Source organism: Eleginops maclovinus, chromosome 3 (genome assembly GCF_036324505.1).
Source record: "Eleginops maclovinus isolate JMC-PN-2008 ecotype Puerto Natales chromosome 3, JC_Emac_rtc_rv5, whole genome shotgun sequence".
NCBI lineage: Eukaryota > Metazoa > Chordata > Actinopteri > Perciformes > Eleginopidae > Eleginops > Eleginops maclovinus.
In genome coordinates, this window is record NC_086351.1 from 15,194,606 (window position 1) to 15,212,704 (window position 18,099).

The window sequence follows — 18,099 nt, forward strand, 5'->3', positions numbered from 1 at the left end:
CTTAACAAGAAAAACTGAAAATCCTTTTATTGGGTGCATTATGCTTGACAAGAACAACAACATTCATCCCAAATGAAGCACAGAAAGTGACATATCTATGACAACAACTAAAGCTACTTCAATTAAGCTAGATTATCAAATAAATAAATGCTTTATTAACCTTTGAGGTTTTGATTTAAAACATAAATAAGATGAAAACACACTGCTTTTGCACAAGCTGTACACATTTCAGCCAAACAGGGTTGAGGAAATGTGTTATATTTCATAGAGTTGGGGTCAGAAACATCAACACCCAGTTGAACGTATTGCCGATGTGTCAAAATCCACACCCATGATGAGCACACACACACACACACACACACACACACACACACACACTTTTTGTATGACAGAAATCAAATAAAACAATAAGAATAAAAACCATCAAATAGAGAAATGAAGGAAACATTTTGAATGTTAGGAGTTTGGAGAGGGCAACGATAAAAACAGTAACGCAACATCAACCACAAGGACACAATTAAAACTAACCACGCGGCAAAAGCATAAGAGAGAGGTAGTAGATAGGTCAGAAATAAAATAGCTGCATGAGTGCTGACAAATGTCTTTGACTGGGGCGTTGAAGGCTGAGCCAAACTGTAAAACATCATAACATTGTACTTCCTCTCTCCTCTGATCTGTATTGATCTGGTTTAAATCTCAAAAGTAAAATGAAAGCCTTTCTGGAAAAGATTAACTATGCATGTAGTCTTATTTTCTTTATCACTCAGGGGTCAGTGTTTGGACAGAAAACATCACATTGATTAGGCCTGATTGTTTTTGTGGACATTTACTATGACAAAGTGCACAAATGTCATTATAATCCGATCAATGCTGGCTGTTGTCTGCGACCTACAAACCCCATTTAATTACATCCAACAAGAGCAGACTGACACTGTACCACAGAGGCAATTACACAATAAATACCCAACAGCCACGTCTGACCACACACGAGCTACAGGACCAGCCAGACCACTTCAGCACTTTACATGTAGCAAAAATGTGCAAATTTAGAACAAAACTCAAGCTTACACATTACTCTTTGTCATGAAAATAAGAAGTGGTCAAAAACATATTTTTGAAGTCACAAGAATTCATGTGCCATATTTGATCCTGCAGTTTTACAAACATATTGATCAGTACAATATTATAAAAATGAAACCGATCAAGCCAAAGACCTGAGGCTGGGTCAATGATATTACTGAGACTGTCTGCATGACAATGACCCTGACCTTTGAGATAATGAAGATGAATGAATGTGGGTGGAGCTAGCAGGGAGCCAGGCTATGTGGCTGGTTAATATCTCTCCAGGGAAGCTTGTGTAACACATTGTGGACTGGAAACATGCTAAGCCTTGCTATAAAAAGAACTACCATTCAGCCCAGTGGAAAACATTATAACACAGAATAAAAGAGATAGATACTAAGACTCTGTAAACATGTTCAACCTTAGACCTCATATCTCTCTATAACTGCAGGGAGGTTATGCTGCTACATTGTCTGATGCTTTGCAGTTAAGAGCTCAAAGGCAGTCCTGGGAAGTACAGTCTTTGTCCACTACACAAGCAGCACACAAATGCAAAATCCCTCCTAATTAACCGGCTCATTCAGCTGAGTCTGTCCCAGCCCTTTTCAGAAACCAAAGCACTCAGAAAGAGGCTGAAAAAACTGTGTGATGGCACAGTGAATACGCTGAGTATGCTAAAATTAGACACCCTGACTAACGTAAACTAGCATCTGCATTGAGCCTACACTGTAAGCCAGCCCTGGATGGATTGGTCACAGTATGACACAGCAAATCAGACTCAAGATAAGAGGCATCGCTCTGAAGTGTTTTCCAGGTTCTTCAATCCTATTTAAATGCATGAAGAGATATTACAGTTTTTACTTAGTAAGAAAAGATAATGAGATCATTTCCAACTGAGGGTACTTAATTGTTTAAATATATCCAAATGTTGATCTGTGTAAGGCAGGACACAAGTCAGCCTTGATGTCTCACAGCTGGACTTAACTATACTTGACACTGTCGCCTCCACACATGAAGGTGGATACAATCCTCACCAGGCAAACTGGGATCTTTCTCTGTGTATGTTTCACCTTCCCACGTTGAGAGTAAGGGGGGTTGGAAACTCTAAATAAATTGTGCAAAGGCGTTATGCATTTAAAAGGAAAGAGGATAACTTAAAGAGTGATCCAAAAATTACATCTAAAAGCACTGCAAATGCATTTTTAAAAAATGATTTTTTTAAACATTAACTGCTGTTAGCTTCTCAAATGTTATAATTTGTTGATAGTATCTATCATATATTATTACTGGTGTGTGGACTGCCCCATCACTGTGTGCACTTTCTTAAATTATTGAGATGTTCGGAGAAAACCAGATAAATAATTGTGTCACTATGCATTATTTTTTTCAAGTATGATAACTATTTTTGTCTTTTGTCCATTTATCATAACACAAATGATTAAAGACCACACTTTAGAGGACCTTACTTATAACACAGCAGGGAAATGGTGACCTTTTTGACACATTTCTTCTGCCTGGCTAGTTCTGAATGTTGCCCCTATTATGTTAATAATCACCACAGCATTGCATGTTAGAAAACACAGAAAACCTCTAATCAAATTAAATAATTAATAGACACAGCCTTTATGCCCCAACAATTATACAACTTAAAACTCTGGCTGAAGCTTGATTAAAGGACAAAGAACAGCATTTATGTGTTCGCTCATCCACGCAAAGGGTCAGATAGATAACATGTTTCACAACCTCAAAATGAGAGAAAAACTAAATGTGGATGTTGTCAGACTCTGATCTGGCCACAAATCTGAAAATACAAACACCCACTGTATGAATTGAAAAAAAGGAGAGAGAGAGATTTACCGTGACGTTGCTAGACGCATAAAGCTACAGAACACTCCTTACAGAATGAGGAACATTAATGTGTTCACCTCTTTGTCAAAAGAGTGAAATAGACTCACACTATACAACACAAATAGTGACAATGCATTCAATTGTAGGTCTTTAAAAACAAGTGAATGTCCTGTAGCAGGATCGATAAACAAAATATCAGATCCATGCTTAAAGATTGCATCGGTGACAGACTTACAGTTGCAAACACAAGGGTCACATGGCATAACAATTAGCAGTACTCAACCCCCTACTGTACATAGTATACTCGTCTTTATATACTGTAAGTCTAATAAGGATTGCTTTTCCTTTTAATACTACATAATATTACACCACTATGGAGGAATATCACACTAACTATCATATCAATACAAATACTAAATGATTTCCATCTTCCATCAATAATTGCTTGCCAGCACTTCCCTCTTAGATCATAATGCTGTGATGATTGGAAAATATGTAGAGACCAACCAACAAGGCTTCACAATAAATAAGTCAGTGTTGGAAAACTTTCACAGCTACTTTAAAAAGTGTTCTGTTAAGAAAGTAGTCACTGTATAAAGGAACTTCAAAAGCCTACAGCAAAGAATGAATGAGTCTGTTATCAAAGAGAATATACAATGTGGAGAACCCTTGCTCAGGAAGAGCTTTTATCACCACCAACAAAAGATACCAGTGCAGGTTCCCATAAGAGGACATTACAGGTGATCGTCAGGGAGCACAGAACTGGGTCGCTTCCGTTTTCTCACTGGCCCTAATGACAGACCTCAGGGTTAATGAAAAGCAGGGAATGGTGGCGGCAAAGAACATTCTAGGGTTTGGTCTGTTCTCAGATATAAGCACGGGTTCTTACACATAGAAAGACACATGTCAATATATTTGACATAAGAAATGTATATATGCCCACTTAATTCTAAATTATTTTTCGTTTTAAAACCGTTTCTTACCTGTATATATTTTTTTATTACTATACTTTTTTTTATCCATGTGTGAACTGTACTGTTTTTCTCCTACGGGGATTAATAAAGCTACATCTTATTTTATTACAGTTCATTTAGACTCACTGAGGAGACCAGAATTAGCAAGAAACAACAGACACAAGTGTTGCTAAAAAACATTAAATGCTTCAATGAACTTGCAATGGAATAACTTGAATGGCTTCATTTTTTTGCTCGTAACAGCTTTGTTTCCAACATTTAAAATGGCCAAACTGTCTGTTGGCTTACTACTGTATATGCAGTCAGTTTAGCACATGATGAAACTTTGAGGAATGTGACATGGAAAAAAAGCCCAACTGGAAACACCTTTATATATATATACAGTATACCCATTACAGATACATATTATTTTTAATTGTGTGAAATTATTAAGTGTGATGTTGAAAAATGTGTTTTGGAGAGATTAATCTCAGATTAACACATTGAGGAAGAAAAGTTGAAGGAAGTATAGTGCGAGCAAAAAGATTAACTTAATGGGGTTGCAAAGGTGAAAATTCTTGAGGACAAAGAAACTAAAATCTAGAGAGCTACAGTACTATGAGACTGTGACGCACTATTTCCTTAGTTAGTAAGCTACAAACTGTTTCTTTGTAAATAAATGACATAGCAGGATTAAGACTGGACCATGTTTTATCTTTGCAACTGAAAAATGCTACGGCCCTAATTTTGTGATGGACAATTGTGTAAAACATTATGTAGTGTTATGTGATGAACAGTCAATTTCTCTATCGTCAATGTCAAAAGTAAACGATTGTTATTTAAACAAAATGTGTAAACGCTGACATCATTGAGTCAAATATTGTCTCTACCCTTTTAATGATATTAAAAAGCCAAGCACGAATTAGATTAAAATCTGTGCAAGTCTAGATCATTAAGATAGATAATTGTGTTTGTGCTGTGTTAGTGCCACTCCCACATTCAGAGCAAACAATGAGAGGCAATAAAGCAAATCATCATTAGTGACAGTCTCTGGCTACGACAACCACACACACATACACTTTCTTTTATTCACACCAAGAGATCATGAGGAAGTTTGAAACCACTCCAACCCAACAATGTAGTCTTTTTTAAATGAGAGCCAATGATCTGTGAATTAGTTACACTGCTACATGACTAATGGAAGGACATCAGAGAGCATTACAATCAATCTGAAAAAAAGTCAAGCAGTTTGCCTTATAAAATGTAGATTTATTATTAGAGATCCTTCACCCCTGCAAAAACTTGAATTGTGGTACAAAATGTTTAATGTGTCACTGATGATTTTACAGTACATGGCTGTTTTTCTTAATTTCACCCCACCACATCAACTCGCCCTGTACAGTAAGTCTCCTCTCCCTTCTCTCCACTCTCTACTTCCTCAGGGTGTGTTTGATGGACTGATGTTATTATCTCTACCTCCTTCATCCCTCCGTCTTCAAAGGAGGAAGATGACTGTATCTATCTGGCTTTAGTGTGCTTAAGAGACCCCTCGGGCAATGTAGTGCTCCACTCCTAGTCTGAGCGAGGCTCCGCGGGAAAAAAGGGAGAGCCAAGTGTGTACAGAGTGGCAAATTGATAGATGAAATAACCATATTCCTTCCATCATTGTCGGTGTTTACGCTGTAGATAGATTCCTCGAATTGTCTGAAGTAAATCAAACTCTGTACTGTATGTGGCTGCAGTAAGCTGACATGGGAAGTTCAATAAATGTCGATGAAAAACGTCAAATCTGGACTGTAAATCAAAAGGTCAGATAGATGTTCTCATTTGGATTGATTTGTACTGGGAAATACCATATAACACTGGAAAAGGTGAATGTTTTACTGTGTGAATATGATCAGGGCTTCCCCAAAATAAAGAGAATTGCTTATAATAAACTTCCCCCTGAGTAAATAAAGTTTTTTAAAAAAGGAATTTTCGAGTTCGTGCCATGTTTGATGTCTCTCTGAAACACTTCCTGTATTATTCGTCTTTCAAAGTCTTTTCTTTCCACAGAACAACAAATGGGTTTATTTGTTCAGAGCATTGATACAAACTCACCGAGTCATTCTCATGCCCCACGTCTGGATGAATACCAGAACCACTCTACTGGAATTCCTGAATTCCTAGTACTGACTCCCACTGCTTTGCATTGTTTTATGTGCATGTGTGTCTGTGTCTGTGTCTGTGTCTATGTGCACACTACTATAGCCTCTGTTTCCAGCTCCCACATGATGACATTGTTGTCATAGCCTCGTCAAGAGAGTGAGCCACAAACCGAGCAAACCAAGCACTTGACTGGATTTCATTATACATAATATGCTGCTTTTTTGTGCTGCCTTATGTTGGTAGATCACTAAAGAACAAACGACACATGCTAATTGTTAAAAACATTTTTAACAAACAACAACAAAACACATCAATTCCTCTGCAACACTTAAGCATTAGCTTACAACGAAGGAGACTACAAATCAATATGGTCAACTCTCGAAGTTCTTAAAAGGGTATCTTATCTTATAATTGTGGCCATTCTTACTATGGGCCATGTATGAGAGATCCCTAAATTTAGTCACAATAGCTAAACCAGGGGGCTTCTTCTCATGATTTTAAATTGTATTTTGGGAGAAATTGTATGTTAAATTCAAGTTTGCAGTATTATTTAAACGCTTTAGGAGGACCATGCTACTTCTACTTGTAGGATGCTACAGTATGCCAGAGTCGTAATTTACGCACACATCCTCACATTGACTTTAATAAAATGTTTTTAAAAATAAGGCAATATTCCTCTTAATTAAAATTGTGTAACACTATACTGGAGTAAATTAGAGTATTTTGTGTGGATAACTTTAGACAAGAACACTGATGGCTTTAGATTCTTACATATGCGATGTTCTTGCATAGGAACTCCCTTTCTCCTACTGCTTCCCACTTTAGCCTGCTAACTGAATATTTAGCAGAGTACAAGAGAGGTGAAGGTTAAGCTAAGTTATCTCGCACAGGGTTTGGATACAAGTGTGGCTAATAACATACAATACAAAATCCTAAAGCAGACAAGTTGGCCGTGGAGGACTTTTCGCAAAGCTATTAAAAGTTTCTTCAACATAATTTCTATGTCTATTTCACACTGAGCTGTATAACTAAAAGCTTCTCAGTCCACTGAGAGCTGTATTACTAAACGGCTACTGCCATTTCCACCCAAAGCCACACATATTTAACATTGTGTGCAGACTCACAGCAACTGAAAGCTTTGTGATTGAACCATCAATCTGTATGGACTTGCTCGAATACTGATTTACCGAGGAAACGTTTCTGTCTTAACTATCTTCAGCCCTTTATCCGGTTCAAGCTCTGAATGAGTCCATGTGCAGTTTTAATGATCTATCAGGTATCAGTTATTTATTATTCAGGGAATTTGCTGCCCGCTGGCCAGTGGTTAATGGTCTGAGCTGCTATTTCCACCTGGCCAATAGATGACACTGAGGGTTGATGAGGAAACAGAGGAGTGACTGGGTAAATGGATTACCTTAGGTGCTGATTTCATTGATTAAGACTAAGTTTTCATTGATGTTGAAACAGATTAAAAAGGGAGGCACCCATGAAGAGACATGGGCATTTTAAAAATTCAATTAAAAACTAAATAAATGTAGGCCAAACAAATGGGAAAACAACTTACTTTACATTTGAGTTCAATTCATCAAAATGCGATAGATCATTAGTCTTTCAGATCGTGTGGCAACACTTTTTTTCTGCAATTTGCAACGGGGTCTTAAAACATTGGCCCACATACTGTAAACTCCACAAAGGAAATCACACACCCCAGATACATGAAAGCATGTTGGCAATCATTTGCAAAACGTTCTTATACATAAAAAAGATTAAACACTGATGATAATGCTGGTTCCACTTAAAGAGAATGTGAAAGAAACATATAAAATGCTTTTTGAAAATGTTCTATTACTTTATAGAAACAATGCCCAGTCCTCAGACTAGACAATAGGGTAGTGTTTATTCTGTGTCTCACTATCTCTCTAACTTAAATTATAGGAAATTAACCAAAAACCATAGTATTGCTGAAAGAGATTACAGTGAAGGGATGCTCACTGTGACTAAAATAACTGTTGCCTTTCAAGTGCTCAATAAAAAAAGAGATGAAAACAGGAAGGTTTTGATGTTCTTAAATGAAATATGTACATTCCAAGAAAAGGAAAATGGGGAGCAATAAAAAGACACAGGTTTCCTCTTAATGAAGAAGAAGCTTGAAAGCAGCAGCAGTTGACTCACCAAGACTCTGTTCTCCGTCTTGTCTCCTTTGATCTCCAGTTTGACTCTCCTCCTCAGTGACAGCTTCACCTTCCTCCCCACTGCATCCCTCACACTCTCTACACAGGGAAGATGAAAGAGCGGACACAGATGAGACACTCAAATTTGGAAATTATTGCATACCTGTGCATTGAATTAGAAGTAAAAGAAAATAACTGCCAAGAGGTTTATCTAAATGTTACTTTTTCTTTGCCTTTGTTAGCTCCTAAAATGTATGTTGACAACCTTACCTATACTATTTCTTGTTAAGCTGTGTGGATCGATTGTTAATTTTCACACTACAAGTGGAAGCCTCCACTGTACGGAAAGTGGTTTATTGAGCAGAACTGGGTCAGACACCTCTCCATGCTTCTCACACAGTGGGTGATTTAGTCTGTGAACATGTCTGAGACGGTGAAGGATTCTGTGTGTCTGCATCCATGCTGGCTTCCTCGCCTACAGGCTTCCACAAACCATCATCTGATCAAAGAGAAACTAATAATAAAGTCAAAGTGCAAATAGGCCAGCCTTTCTAAACAAACTCCATGGCAATGTGCACCATCTCCTGCTGCAGCATTTCTTAAACTACAGTATAGCTGCAGACACCTAATGAGTCACATAGAGATCTCTGGTGCGTTTCTGAACAAAATGAAATGCTTTAACGAGCCTGGGCCGTTTTCCATCACAGGCAAGCAAAAAGAAAACTCCAGACCGACTCCCATGTATCATTTTTTTACACATTCAATTTTCTGCCCATTCATTAAAACCATGACAGGAGTGGACATTTACTAGTTAGTGGTCCGCTGGTTCGTATAAGGCAGTTAAAGACATGTCAATTCGGTTACCCCTGCATGAATTTCAGTAGGGAATCGTGTGGAAAATGGAGATATTGGAGACCTATGACCTTGTAAAACACTCAAACAAATAATTTACAAGCCCGTACAATCCCTCTCTCATTTATTGAGCCAAGGCTAATCCAAAATGTTGTGTTGATGATGTCACAGATTACATTTGTGGTATTTGACTCTAGAGAGTTGCAAACACTTTGGAGATTTTTAAGATAGGAATAACAGTACTAGGGATGACTCAAAACAATAGAGGATAAAAAATTGTTCATAATGCATCAACATTTCTTTGGAGGTATGCAAATCAAGAACATTTAATGCCATCTTAATCTGCTTTTAATTGTGAGCAGATTAAATAACATACACCTACATCACTAAATTGTCCATTAGCTGTGCATTGCTATGCTTTGTCCTCTTCTTCAATTCAACCTTTTTTCCTCAAAAGGTCTGCCTCACAAACAGATGACACAGTAACCCTGTTTTGACACAGCATGACAGCTCTAGCTGCCACAGCTTCAACTGAACAGCCTGCAAAACACTGGTGGGTTACCTAAAGGCATTGCTTTGCCTGATCAATAAAAAGCTAAAGGTTTACAAGACATCATTCAAAATATTCAAAATATTTGTCAAGTTTGTTTCTCTCCATTTTCTTCTGCTTCTGTCAGAGTTTGACTGCATGTCAGTAAAATATTGTCTTGGCATACAAACACAATTTCTGAATGTTAGATCCTTTAAATGTTCTGTTACTCAGTCGATGGTGTTTCTTTCTGCAGCATCACTCTGAAATGCTTTGTAGGTACTGGAGGCCAAAAGTTAGCTTGTATGCTGCTGAATCACTGACACCATCGTATGTTTCAAACAACGGCTACTCATCCAGACAACATCACATGATAAGTGATACATGACCATGACATACTGAATTCCTAAGTGGGCTTTTAAGTGTGCAGTGATGGGAAAAGTACTCAAGCTAGAATCAGGAACTTTCTTAATCTATGCTTGAGTTGACGTGAGAAATCCTTGTTTTCTAGTCCTGGATAAAGTGAAAAAAAAAACACAAAATATTTCCTATTTATACAGTAATGCAGTATGTCAGCAGACTTACAGTATTAAATAAAATTGAAGCATTGTTATTCATAGGAAATGGAAAACTGAATACATGACTTAGCATTTCCATCCAGCCTTATCTAAATTCTGCACTATGTATGTCTCTTTAAGAAATATATGGAGTCAAATGAACATTTTAGGCTGTCCACAACAGACACAGAGAGAGACTGAGAAAGAGAAAAAGCGTGTGCTTGTCCAACATTGCACTGAGGTGTCAAAAACTGAGCTACTTGCCAAACAAAGAGACCCTGAGCTTGAGCCAAACAGTCTGCAGGACCCTAAAAGGTAAGTCCACAATCAGAACAAATAAAGCATAAGAAACCTGGCAGACTTTAGCCAAAAGGACAGGCCAAGTGAGGCTAAAGTATGTGAGAGTAGAGCAAGGTTACTGTGGAAATAAACTTGCAATTTATGTGGTAAGACCAGCTGGTCACTCACATAAAAACTATTTATCTTTTCTTCCAAATATTGGCTCCACACTACATCAACATTACATCCACCTGATCAACATGTAGCTCAGCTACATGTATACACAGCTTTAAGCTTTACTGCAGCCAAAGCATAATGGGTTAAGGTAAGGTAAGATATAATAAACTCTAAAATATGAGCTGGATAATAGCGTTACTATTGTGTCTCAGCCACAGTAATTCTCTGGCTGTTCTGTATGAATGGGATATATTGTATTGCATCAGTTCAGTAAGGACAGTACAGGAGTCGGTGAGGAGCACATGCACACTGTGTCGGGAATATGAGAAAGGCATTATTCAGGGATTGTGGCAGCCTGGACACATGGCTACAACAAATGATCAATTCTTACCCAGCAGCTCTTTGGGGACCTCTGACACTTCCTCGCTCATTTTGATGAAGATAATATCCAAAAACAATGAGGAGCGTTCAGTCAACACATGGAGAAGACTCAAATTCTGAGGAAACAAGGAGCGAGAGAGAGAAGTGTCAGGTGCTGCTGCCGCCGGCGCAGTTCTCCCGGTTACATGTTCCTCTCCTCTCGCGGTGTCCGGACAATGTAACTGCGTTTATCCCGGCGCATATCCTCTCGGTTTACACAGGGTTCACGGGTTTTATGTTGGAGAAACAGTCAGGCCGCTAAGGTCCCTTTAAAATCATGTTGAAACCAGGCACATTGTGCGCTGAAGGCAGATGAAAAGAGCAGCGCTCACGCACATCCTCTGTGGCCGTGGCCCTCCCGTAAAGCTGTCGGTAATACAACAGCCGAGCAGCCAATAGTAAGAACCGGGGCCCCTCCCCACGCGGTGATGCGACAGCCAGGGAGCGGATGCGATGCCGGGGCGGTGTGGCGTGGCACAAGGGGGCGGTGGTGGTGGTGTCAGCCAGATATTAATGAGACGGCTACAATGGTAAACTGGGAACCAGGGACCTCTAGCGGTCTTTGACGTGGTCTCGTGGGGACGTAATCCCATGCTGCAGCACAGGAGGAGGCTGTACATAATACTACCCCCAGTGGATTATATAGTCATAGTATGGGATATTAATACAGGTTTAAAGCTAACCTACGGTCACTTTGAAATCAGACTACAAGTATAACTGCACTGATTATTATTTAAAAATCAGTTTCAGAATACTGTACTTGTTTGGGCATTGCAGTGTCTATTTTGAGGCCAGACAAACCCTGTATGATCCTGAAACACGGAAAGGTACCATGCATATATATATAAACAATGGAAATATATCGCGCTTCACCATCTCTCATATTGTTTCAGACATTTCATTGTTATGCAAACGTTTTAGCGACGTTTAACGACAATGACCAGAGTTAAAGAGATAAGAGGCCGACACCTAGTGGTCATTCAGTTAAATTACAACCAGGCTCAGATTAGGCGACAACATACCATAAACTTTATTTAGCTGTTGCACGTAACAGTTTGATATCACATAATTAAACACAACTTCATAAATCTCTACGATAACCTTAATTTAAGATAAAGTTCAATTTCGTATCAAAAATAAGTTTCTATGTACTACATATTATGTAACACTTGATGCAACAATTTTACGATATATTTCCATATTTTACATACATTTCTCTCAATTTTGGTGGTCACTTTTCCTTTATTAATCTGAAGTTAACATTATGACCTACGTTTAAAACAAAACAAAAGAAAACAGATTAATCTTTTTTACATTTTCATGACAGTTTAGTTTGTTATTAAAAATAAACTGTAAATTGACATGCTAATAATGCTGTCCATGTGTGGTAAATGTATCACCACAGGAGTTACAAACATAATAACTTGACCATCACTAGTCCAGTGCATTCATTCTTAATGAACATGCTAATTACATATTTTCGTTTTTTTAAAAAATGTTTTCAAATAGGCAATATCCTAAATAAAATAAAGAGGTATTTGTGCTATGCTGTATGTACCATGGACCGTTAGTCTACAGCTCATCTGTAAATGGTAAAATACAGTTCGGGTACTGCTGTTTAATCCTATCTATTATCATCTCTAGTTTTTCTTTCATGGAGCAGAGCTTTGAAGCCTTCAGCATCTGTGGCAATTTTCTCAGCTTCTCCTCTGCAACTTCTGCCAGCCACGTTAGGATTTGATCCATGAGAGGTCCTCTCTGACTGGGAGGAGTCGTGCCGCTGGGATGCATCCCCTCTTCTGATTTATGGATGTAGCTGTTGGAGCGAGATGATGGTTTCGAATTATAGGGAATAGTGGAAGGAAGTAAAACAAGGAAATTTTACAGAGGAACCAGTTTGTGGGCTGACTGGGCTCACCTGGCAACAAAAAACTTCATTTTTGTCACGCGCATCCTCTGCCTGCTGAATAATCCTGAGACGAATGTCCTGAGTGTCTCACCTAAGAAAGAATGTTTGAGTTTTAAATCCAATTTCTTTATAATTTCCGTATACATGAAAGACAAACAATGTTCAAACTTTAAACATTCTAATTATTTAAATTATTATTATTTATGTTATATTTGACTGCTGTAGCCTACTGATTACATACCTTCATTTGAAAGATCTTCGCAGGACCCACAAATTGTGTCGTGGGTAATTGAGCCGGGAAGGAGTGCAATCTGTCCGCTTGCGCATTCTTGGTGTTTTACGCATGACTCCAGCGCAGAAGATGAATTGGAGAAGTAGCCATCCGAACACCTTTCACAAACTGTGTTCATTTGTGACGTACCTACAGACAACAATAATACATTTGGGGTCAAAACATTGTTGAGATCTACGATTTAATGAATTTTGGGGGCATGTTATTTTACAACATAATAAATTAATGAAAGCACTCGTCACAAAGTTAAATAAGATATGGTCGTTTCTCTGTTACAAACCTTTAGTTTTAATACCGTGTCCCGGCCCGCATTCTGAGTGCCTCCAACAGAAGTCATTGGTCATGTAGAAGCCCTCTTTGCACCGACAGACCCTGTTTGTGGTCGCTGTGCACTCCGTCTCCACCTCCTGGTTCTCCACGCAGTAATTGTTGCAGTAAAGACATTTGGGCAGATAATTCCAAAACGCGGTAAAGTGGCGGCTTCTGCACGGCGCGCAGACGGTGGCTTTGGTGGGGGTGCAGTACGCGGCCATGTGCGTGCCGGGTGGGCACTTGTCACAGATGAGGGTTTCCCTGGTGGACGGGTCTCGGTGATCAAAAGTGGGGGGAACGGAATCAACCACCGAGACACCGGGGAGCACACCAGAGAGCAGGAAGAGCACTGGTAAGAGGAGCTGAGAAGAGAAACGTGATTATGGATAGTTACTGTAATTGCAGGATTGTTTGTGATACAACTACTGTTTTTGATTGTTAATGCAACAACGAGTGTCTTTACTACGGTATATTTCAATTAGCCTCTTTTTCATGAAATCTAGTGCCCTTCATGTTTAAATTTTTCTAGAACACTGTACATAATTAACCGGAGACATTCAAATAACGGTATTTAACAGTTTATTGTGTTGTACCTATTCCTTACAGCCTCATAACCCTCATCAGTGATAGTGTGACACATAGTTGCATTTTATATGTTTTAGTTTTATTAACTTATTTTACTTCTAATTCTTCAATTGGAAAATAATTAGAGTCTGTAATTTATATTTTATTGGAATGTACACATATCTTTATAATGGTATTTGATTACTGTGCTGCAGCAGACAACATTTGACAGCAGCATTTGTCAAACTTTGTCTGTGATTAAATTGTATTAAATGTTCCTATTGTTCTTTAAGGAATCCTGTTCATAACCCTTAAGAGTACTGACTTGTTGGGTCACTAAATGTTAAATATACATTATGACTTGTGCTAAAAGCTCCTGATCAGTGATAATGTTTTCTCCATTTTCCAAATTTCAGAAGAGAAATTTCCAAATAAAAAGCCATAAACATTTCTTTGTTCCCTCTAATAGGTTTTTCAATGACTATGTGATTATACAGTATTTGGTTTGTTCACCTGAGAATTTCTACAAAAACTTAAAAAATAGTGTTCATAATCTTAACGCCACTACATCTAATAATTAAACTTTTTTCTATATAACTTTCATCACCAATACACTAAAGTAGCACTTATTATCCTTTCTCTCTGTCTTTGCTAGATTTGATCAAGTACACGAATAGAATACAGAATACTCACCATGTTGATGATGTTGATGCCGCTACTTCTGTAGAACAGGACCAGTGTCTTTTATACTATGCTCCCACAGGAACTGTATCTTTGTGGGCGTGTGGTTTAGCAGACAATGAAATGTACAATCTCTAATGGAAAGGTCAAAACACTTCCACATGTCAGTTGAATTATCGAAATGACAGCGGCTTTAGGAAGTATTCAATTCGGTGTTTTTGGTCATTGGCCAACATATACAATTTTTTGGGAATCCATTACAGGCTGTTCCTGGTTTTATTGTGGACTGATATGGTCACTTTACATAACCAGGAATTAGAAATTACTGGAAATCATAATCATCATCATGTCTCGAAGGTCTGAGTGTCTATAGTGAGTCAATATAATTACTGGAAAACAATTACAATCAAAAATTAATTAGTTAAATTGTGGGATACCAGCAATACAAATAATTTAAAAAAACCTGTTAGGATATACTACATGTAAATCTAGAGTAATTTCCACAGTCTTTTATAAATGGAATGGTGTATTTTTAAAATGTAACTTTTTCTTCTGCAGTAATTGAGCAATGTCATATATACGATTTAATTTATATAGATATTATATTCAGTTTTAACATATGAAATAAGTGATATATTTTCTTCCCATATTATATGGTTCATATGTTAAAACAATTATATCTTAACTTAATATACGTAGCTCAAAACGGTGAGGTTTTGAAGGAGTCAGTAACATTTAAAAAAAAAAACACATAAAAAAAACCTGAGGGGAGTGCAACCTGAAAAGACGTCATTCAGAAATTTCCTTGTAAAGTCATCAGGTAATATTTGAGTTCAACCGAAAATTTTATTTTCATGATTTCTAGGAAGTTGTTAAATGTGTTATTGCCACATTGATAGGTCGATGTGGCAATAACCTTTATCCTTTATTCTTTGTAAAATGATTCACTAAGTAATTGTAGAACAATAGAGCAAAACAATGTTGAGTCACTTGATTCAGTTCTCACTCTTTTTCTACAGATCACGAGACACACTACAACCATGACATATTCATAACTAATATTACACAGCAGGCAGGAGTTATTATCCAAATTGAGAAAGAAAAAAGATCTTGCATGCAACACTAGGAAACAAAGATGTTGTGCAAAAAGTCTGAAATCTTAATGTCATCAGTGTTTTGTTTATTAGGTGGTTGTCATGTGTCAAGATATTCCTCATAGATGCAATGCTGATGATCCGAGATCTGAGGTTTACTAGTAAGTCAGGCTTACAATGTTTTTCAGTACTTCAATTCATATACTGATATTATATTGGCTTTAAACCTTTATCTTTCTTTATCCAATTATGTGTGTGTGTGTGTGTGTGTGTGTGTGTGTGTGTGTGTGTGTGTGTGTGTGTGTGTGTGTGTGTGTGTGTGTGTGTGTGTTTACATAATTAAGGTCCTGCATCTGACCTGGCAGAAAACAATCATCCTTTGGGATAATGATAATAACCAGTTATCAAGATCACTCCCAGGACTGATTCAGTATTTTTACAAAGTGATTTTATTCAAATCATTTGACATTAGTGTTCACAAGTTACACAAGCTTAACATGGACCAATCAGGCATATATACAATAAAGGTCATACATTTAATAATATAAAAGTGATAAAAACAATATATAAAAAAATATCACTTCATGAACTTGCAGCATTCGGTAATCCAGTATTTCTGATAAGTAATAAAACAAGCCTTTACATATTCAGAAAGTAAAATCATTATTATTATTTTAAATATAAAACAATTGCACTCCTTTGTACATTCATATAGCTGACAGTTGAAAAAAAAATCAGATGAGCTCTACTCGCCAGCAGTCCAGAACAAACCAACAAACAAAGGACTGTAAAAAATGCATGTATTTCATTATGAAACCAAATCCTTCCTCTCAATCTGCGAGAAAGCAACAATAATAAAAACACAACATCTGCCATTCTATCTCCCATAAAATAGTGTGCTATTTACATCTTAAATAGTTTTCATTTTTCACAGACTCCGGTCAAAAGTTTCCAGGAAACCTTTTTTATTTGTTTCAGCCTGCCTGAAGTACACAAATGTCTTTCTTTTTTTCCCTTTTAGGCTTATTAAATTCATCACTGTGGACAGATACTCTAGACGAGGGTGAATCTATAGGAATCCATTGGTACCTCATACGATGAAAACAACCTTATTGGGCAGAGGGTTTGTCTATCATACAGGCAAAGAAGAATGTACCTCCCGTCTTGCCCTTGTGTTACAGTTTGGCACTATATGAATAGCCGGATATCATTTATTGATATCTTAAAGCACTGATTGTATCATGTTACCCATGTCTGTTGCTCTTTCACATACATGTATTCCCCTGCTCACTTAGTGTTTGTCCTTTTGTGTATTTATTCTGTATCTGACAATGCTTGAGTGTCTGTGTATGCTATAAATGGCATATATTCCTGTGTGTTTCTCCCAGATTCCTATTCATTTAATGGTTTATGAGCCTTAAAACAGGACTCATCGTGAAGCATACTTACAAACATCTTCTCATACATCTTGTGCGCAGAGGTGGTTCCTATGATGCGGCTAAACTTCTTTAGGCCTTTCAGCAGATAGCGTGGGGCCCCGTCACTGCGCAGCACTCTCAGACTGTGAGACAGACCTTTGGCAAGATCCAGGTCATAGTTTGCCATCTTCCAGAGGTGAAGCAGCTGCAGGAGGTACTGCCGGGGCAGACAAGTGGAGACCACGGCCAGGACATCCTCCTCCTGAACTTTTACCCCTGGTAGGCTGTTGGTGACCTTCAGGAGGTCATCTAGGGTTAGGTTTTTTAGGCTGTTGCAGCGGGAGACTTTCTTCTCACAGAGGTTGACACCTGAAATTAGATGTCAAAAATATTACAACATTAATCCAGGACTTAAATACGGACTGGCTGAAACAAAAAATGCACTTTTTGTACCTTGAATGATGCCGTACATCTTGTCATGGTCTTTGTTCTGCTCCCTCCAGAGGCGCAGCAGCTGGAGGACCTGCTGCTGGGGGGAGCAGGCCTTCTTCAACTTCTCCAGGCTCCTACGGTCCACCCTCCGTCCGGGGAGACTCTCTAACAGCCGCTCCACTGGCATCGAGGACAGACGCAGGGAAGAAAGAGACTGGAACACTGCCTCCTCACAAAGGGTCACATCTGGTAAGAGAAAGACGTTGCCTTAAAACATGTTTTCGAAGAGTATCACAATAATGATTTTTTTAGCAGTGGACATATTTGTTTTATTAACAGATGTTTCAATTTTGGGGCACAGGTTGTGATTAGAATAGATTTAGATTACGTGGTTTGGTTGA

General features: G+C 38.0%; 3 protein-coding genes across 4 annotated transcripts in view; all 3 read right to left on the bottom strand.

Annotated features, from left to right (window-relative positions):
* The window catches only part of LOC134862170 (F-actin-uncapping protein LRRC16A-like), a 61,287-nt gene extending 50,006 nt beyond the window's left edge, over positions 1-11,281 (bottom strand). Inside the window, 2 exon segments of the mRNA XM_063879916.1 lie at positions 8,184-8,281; positions 10,968-11,281. Coding sequence (XP_063735986.1) covers positions 8,184-8,281; positions 10,968-11,007 — 138 coding nt within the window. The 5' untranslated portion in view covers positions 11,008-11,281.
* A 721-nt stretch (positions 11,282-12,002) lies between these two features.
* Positions 12,003-14,830, bottom strand: LOC134861371 (tumor necrosis factor receptor superfamily member 6B-like). The gene is made up of 5 exons (XM_063878549.1): positions 14,767-14,830; positions 13,478-13,871; positions 13,147-13,326; positions 12,915-12,996; positions 12,003-12,812 (listed from the first exon to the last, which is right to left on the bottom strand). The coding sequence occupies exons 1-5, from the start codon at positions 14,767-14,769 to the stop codon at positions 12,569-12,571; spliced, it is 903 nt and encodes a 300-aa protein (XP_063734619.1). The 5' UTR covers positions 14,770-14,830; the 3' UTR covers positions 12,003-12,568.
* Positions 14,831-16,279: 1,449 nt separating this feature from the next.
* The window catches only part of LOC134862409 (tumor necrosis factor receptor superfamily member 11B-like), a 62,308-nt gene continuing 60,488 nt past the window's right edge, over positions 16,280-18,099 (bottom strand). For both annotated transcript variants that reach the window (XM_063880339.1, XM_063880338.1), the window contains exons 5-6: positions 17,720-17,944; positions 16,280-17,635 (exon numbers count right to left, since the gene is read on the bottom strand). In XM_063880339.1, the coding sequence (XP_063736409.1) occupies positions 17,241-17,635; positions 17,720-17,944 (620 nt within the window). In that variant the 3' untranslated portion in view covers positions 16,280-17,240. The remainder of the gene's footprint in view (positions 17,636-17,719; positions 17,945-18,099) is intronic.

Excerpts from the sequence above, each read along its gene's own strand:
- LOC134861371 (XM_063878549.1), bottom strand. Across the intron at positions 13,327-13,477 it reads ACACGGTATTAAAACTAAAG|GTACGTCACAAATGAACACA; the intron begins GTTTGTAACAGA and ends TGTTGTCTGTAG. Across the intron at positions 12,813-12,914 it reads ATGAAGTTTTTTGTTGCCAG|CTACATCCATAAATCAGAAG; the intron begins GTGAGCCCAGTC and ends TCGCTCCAACAG.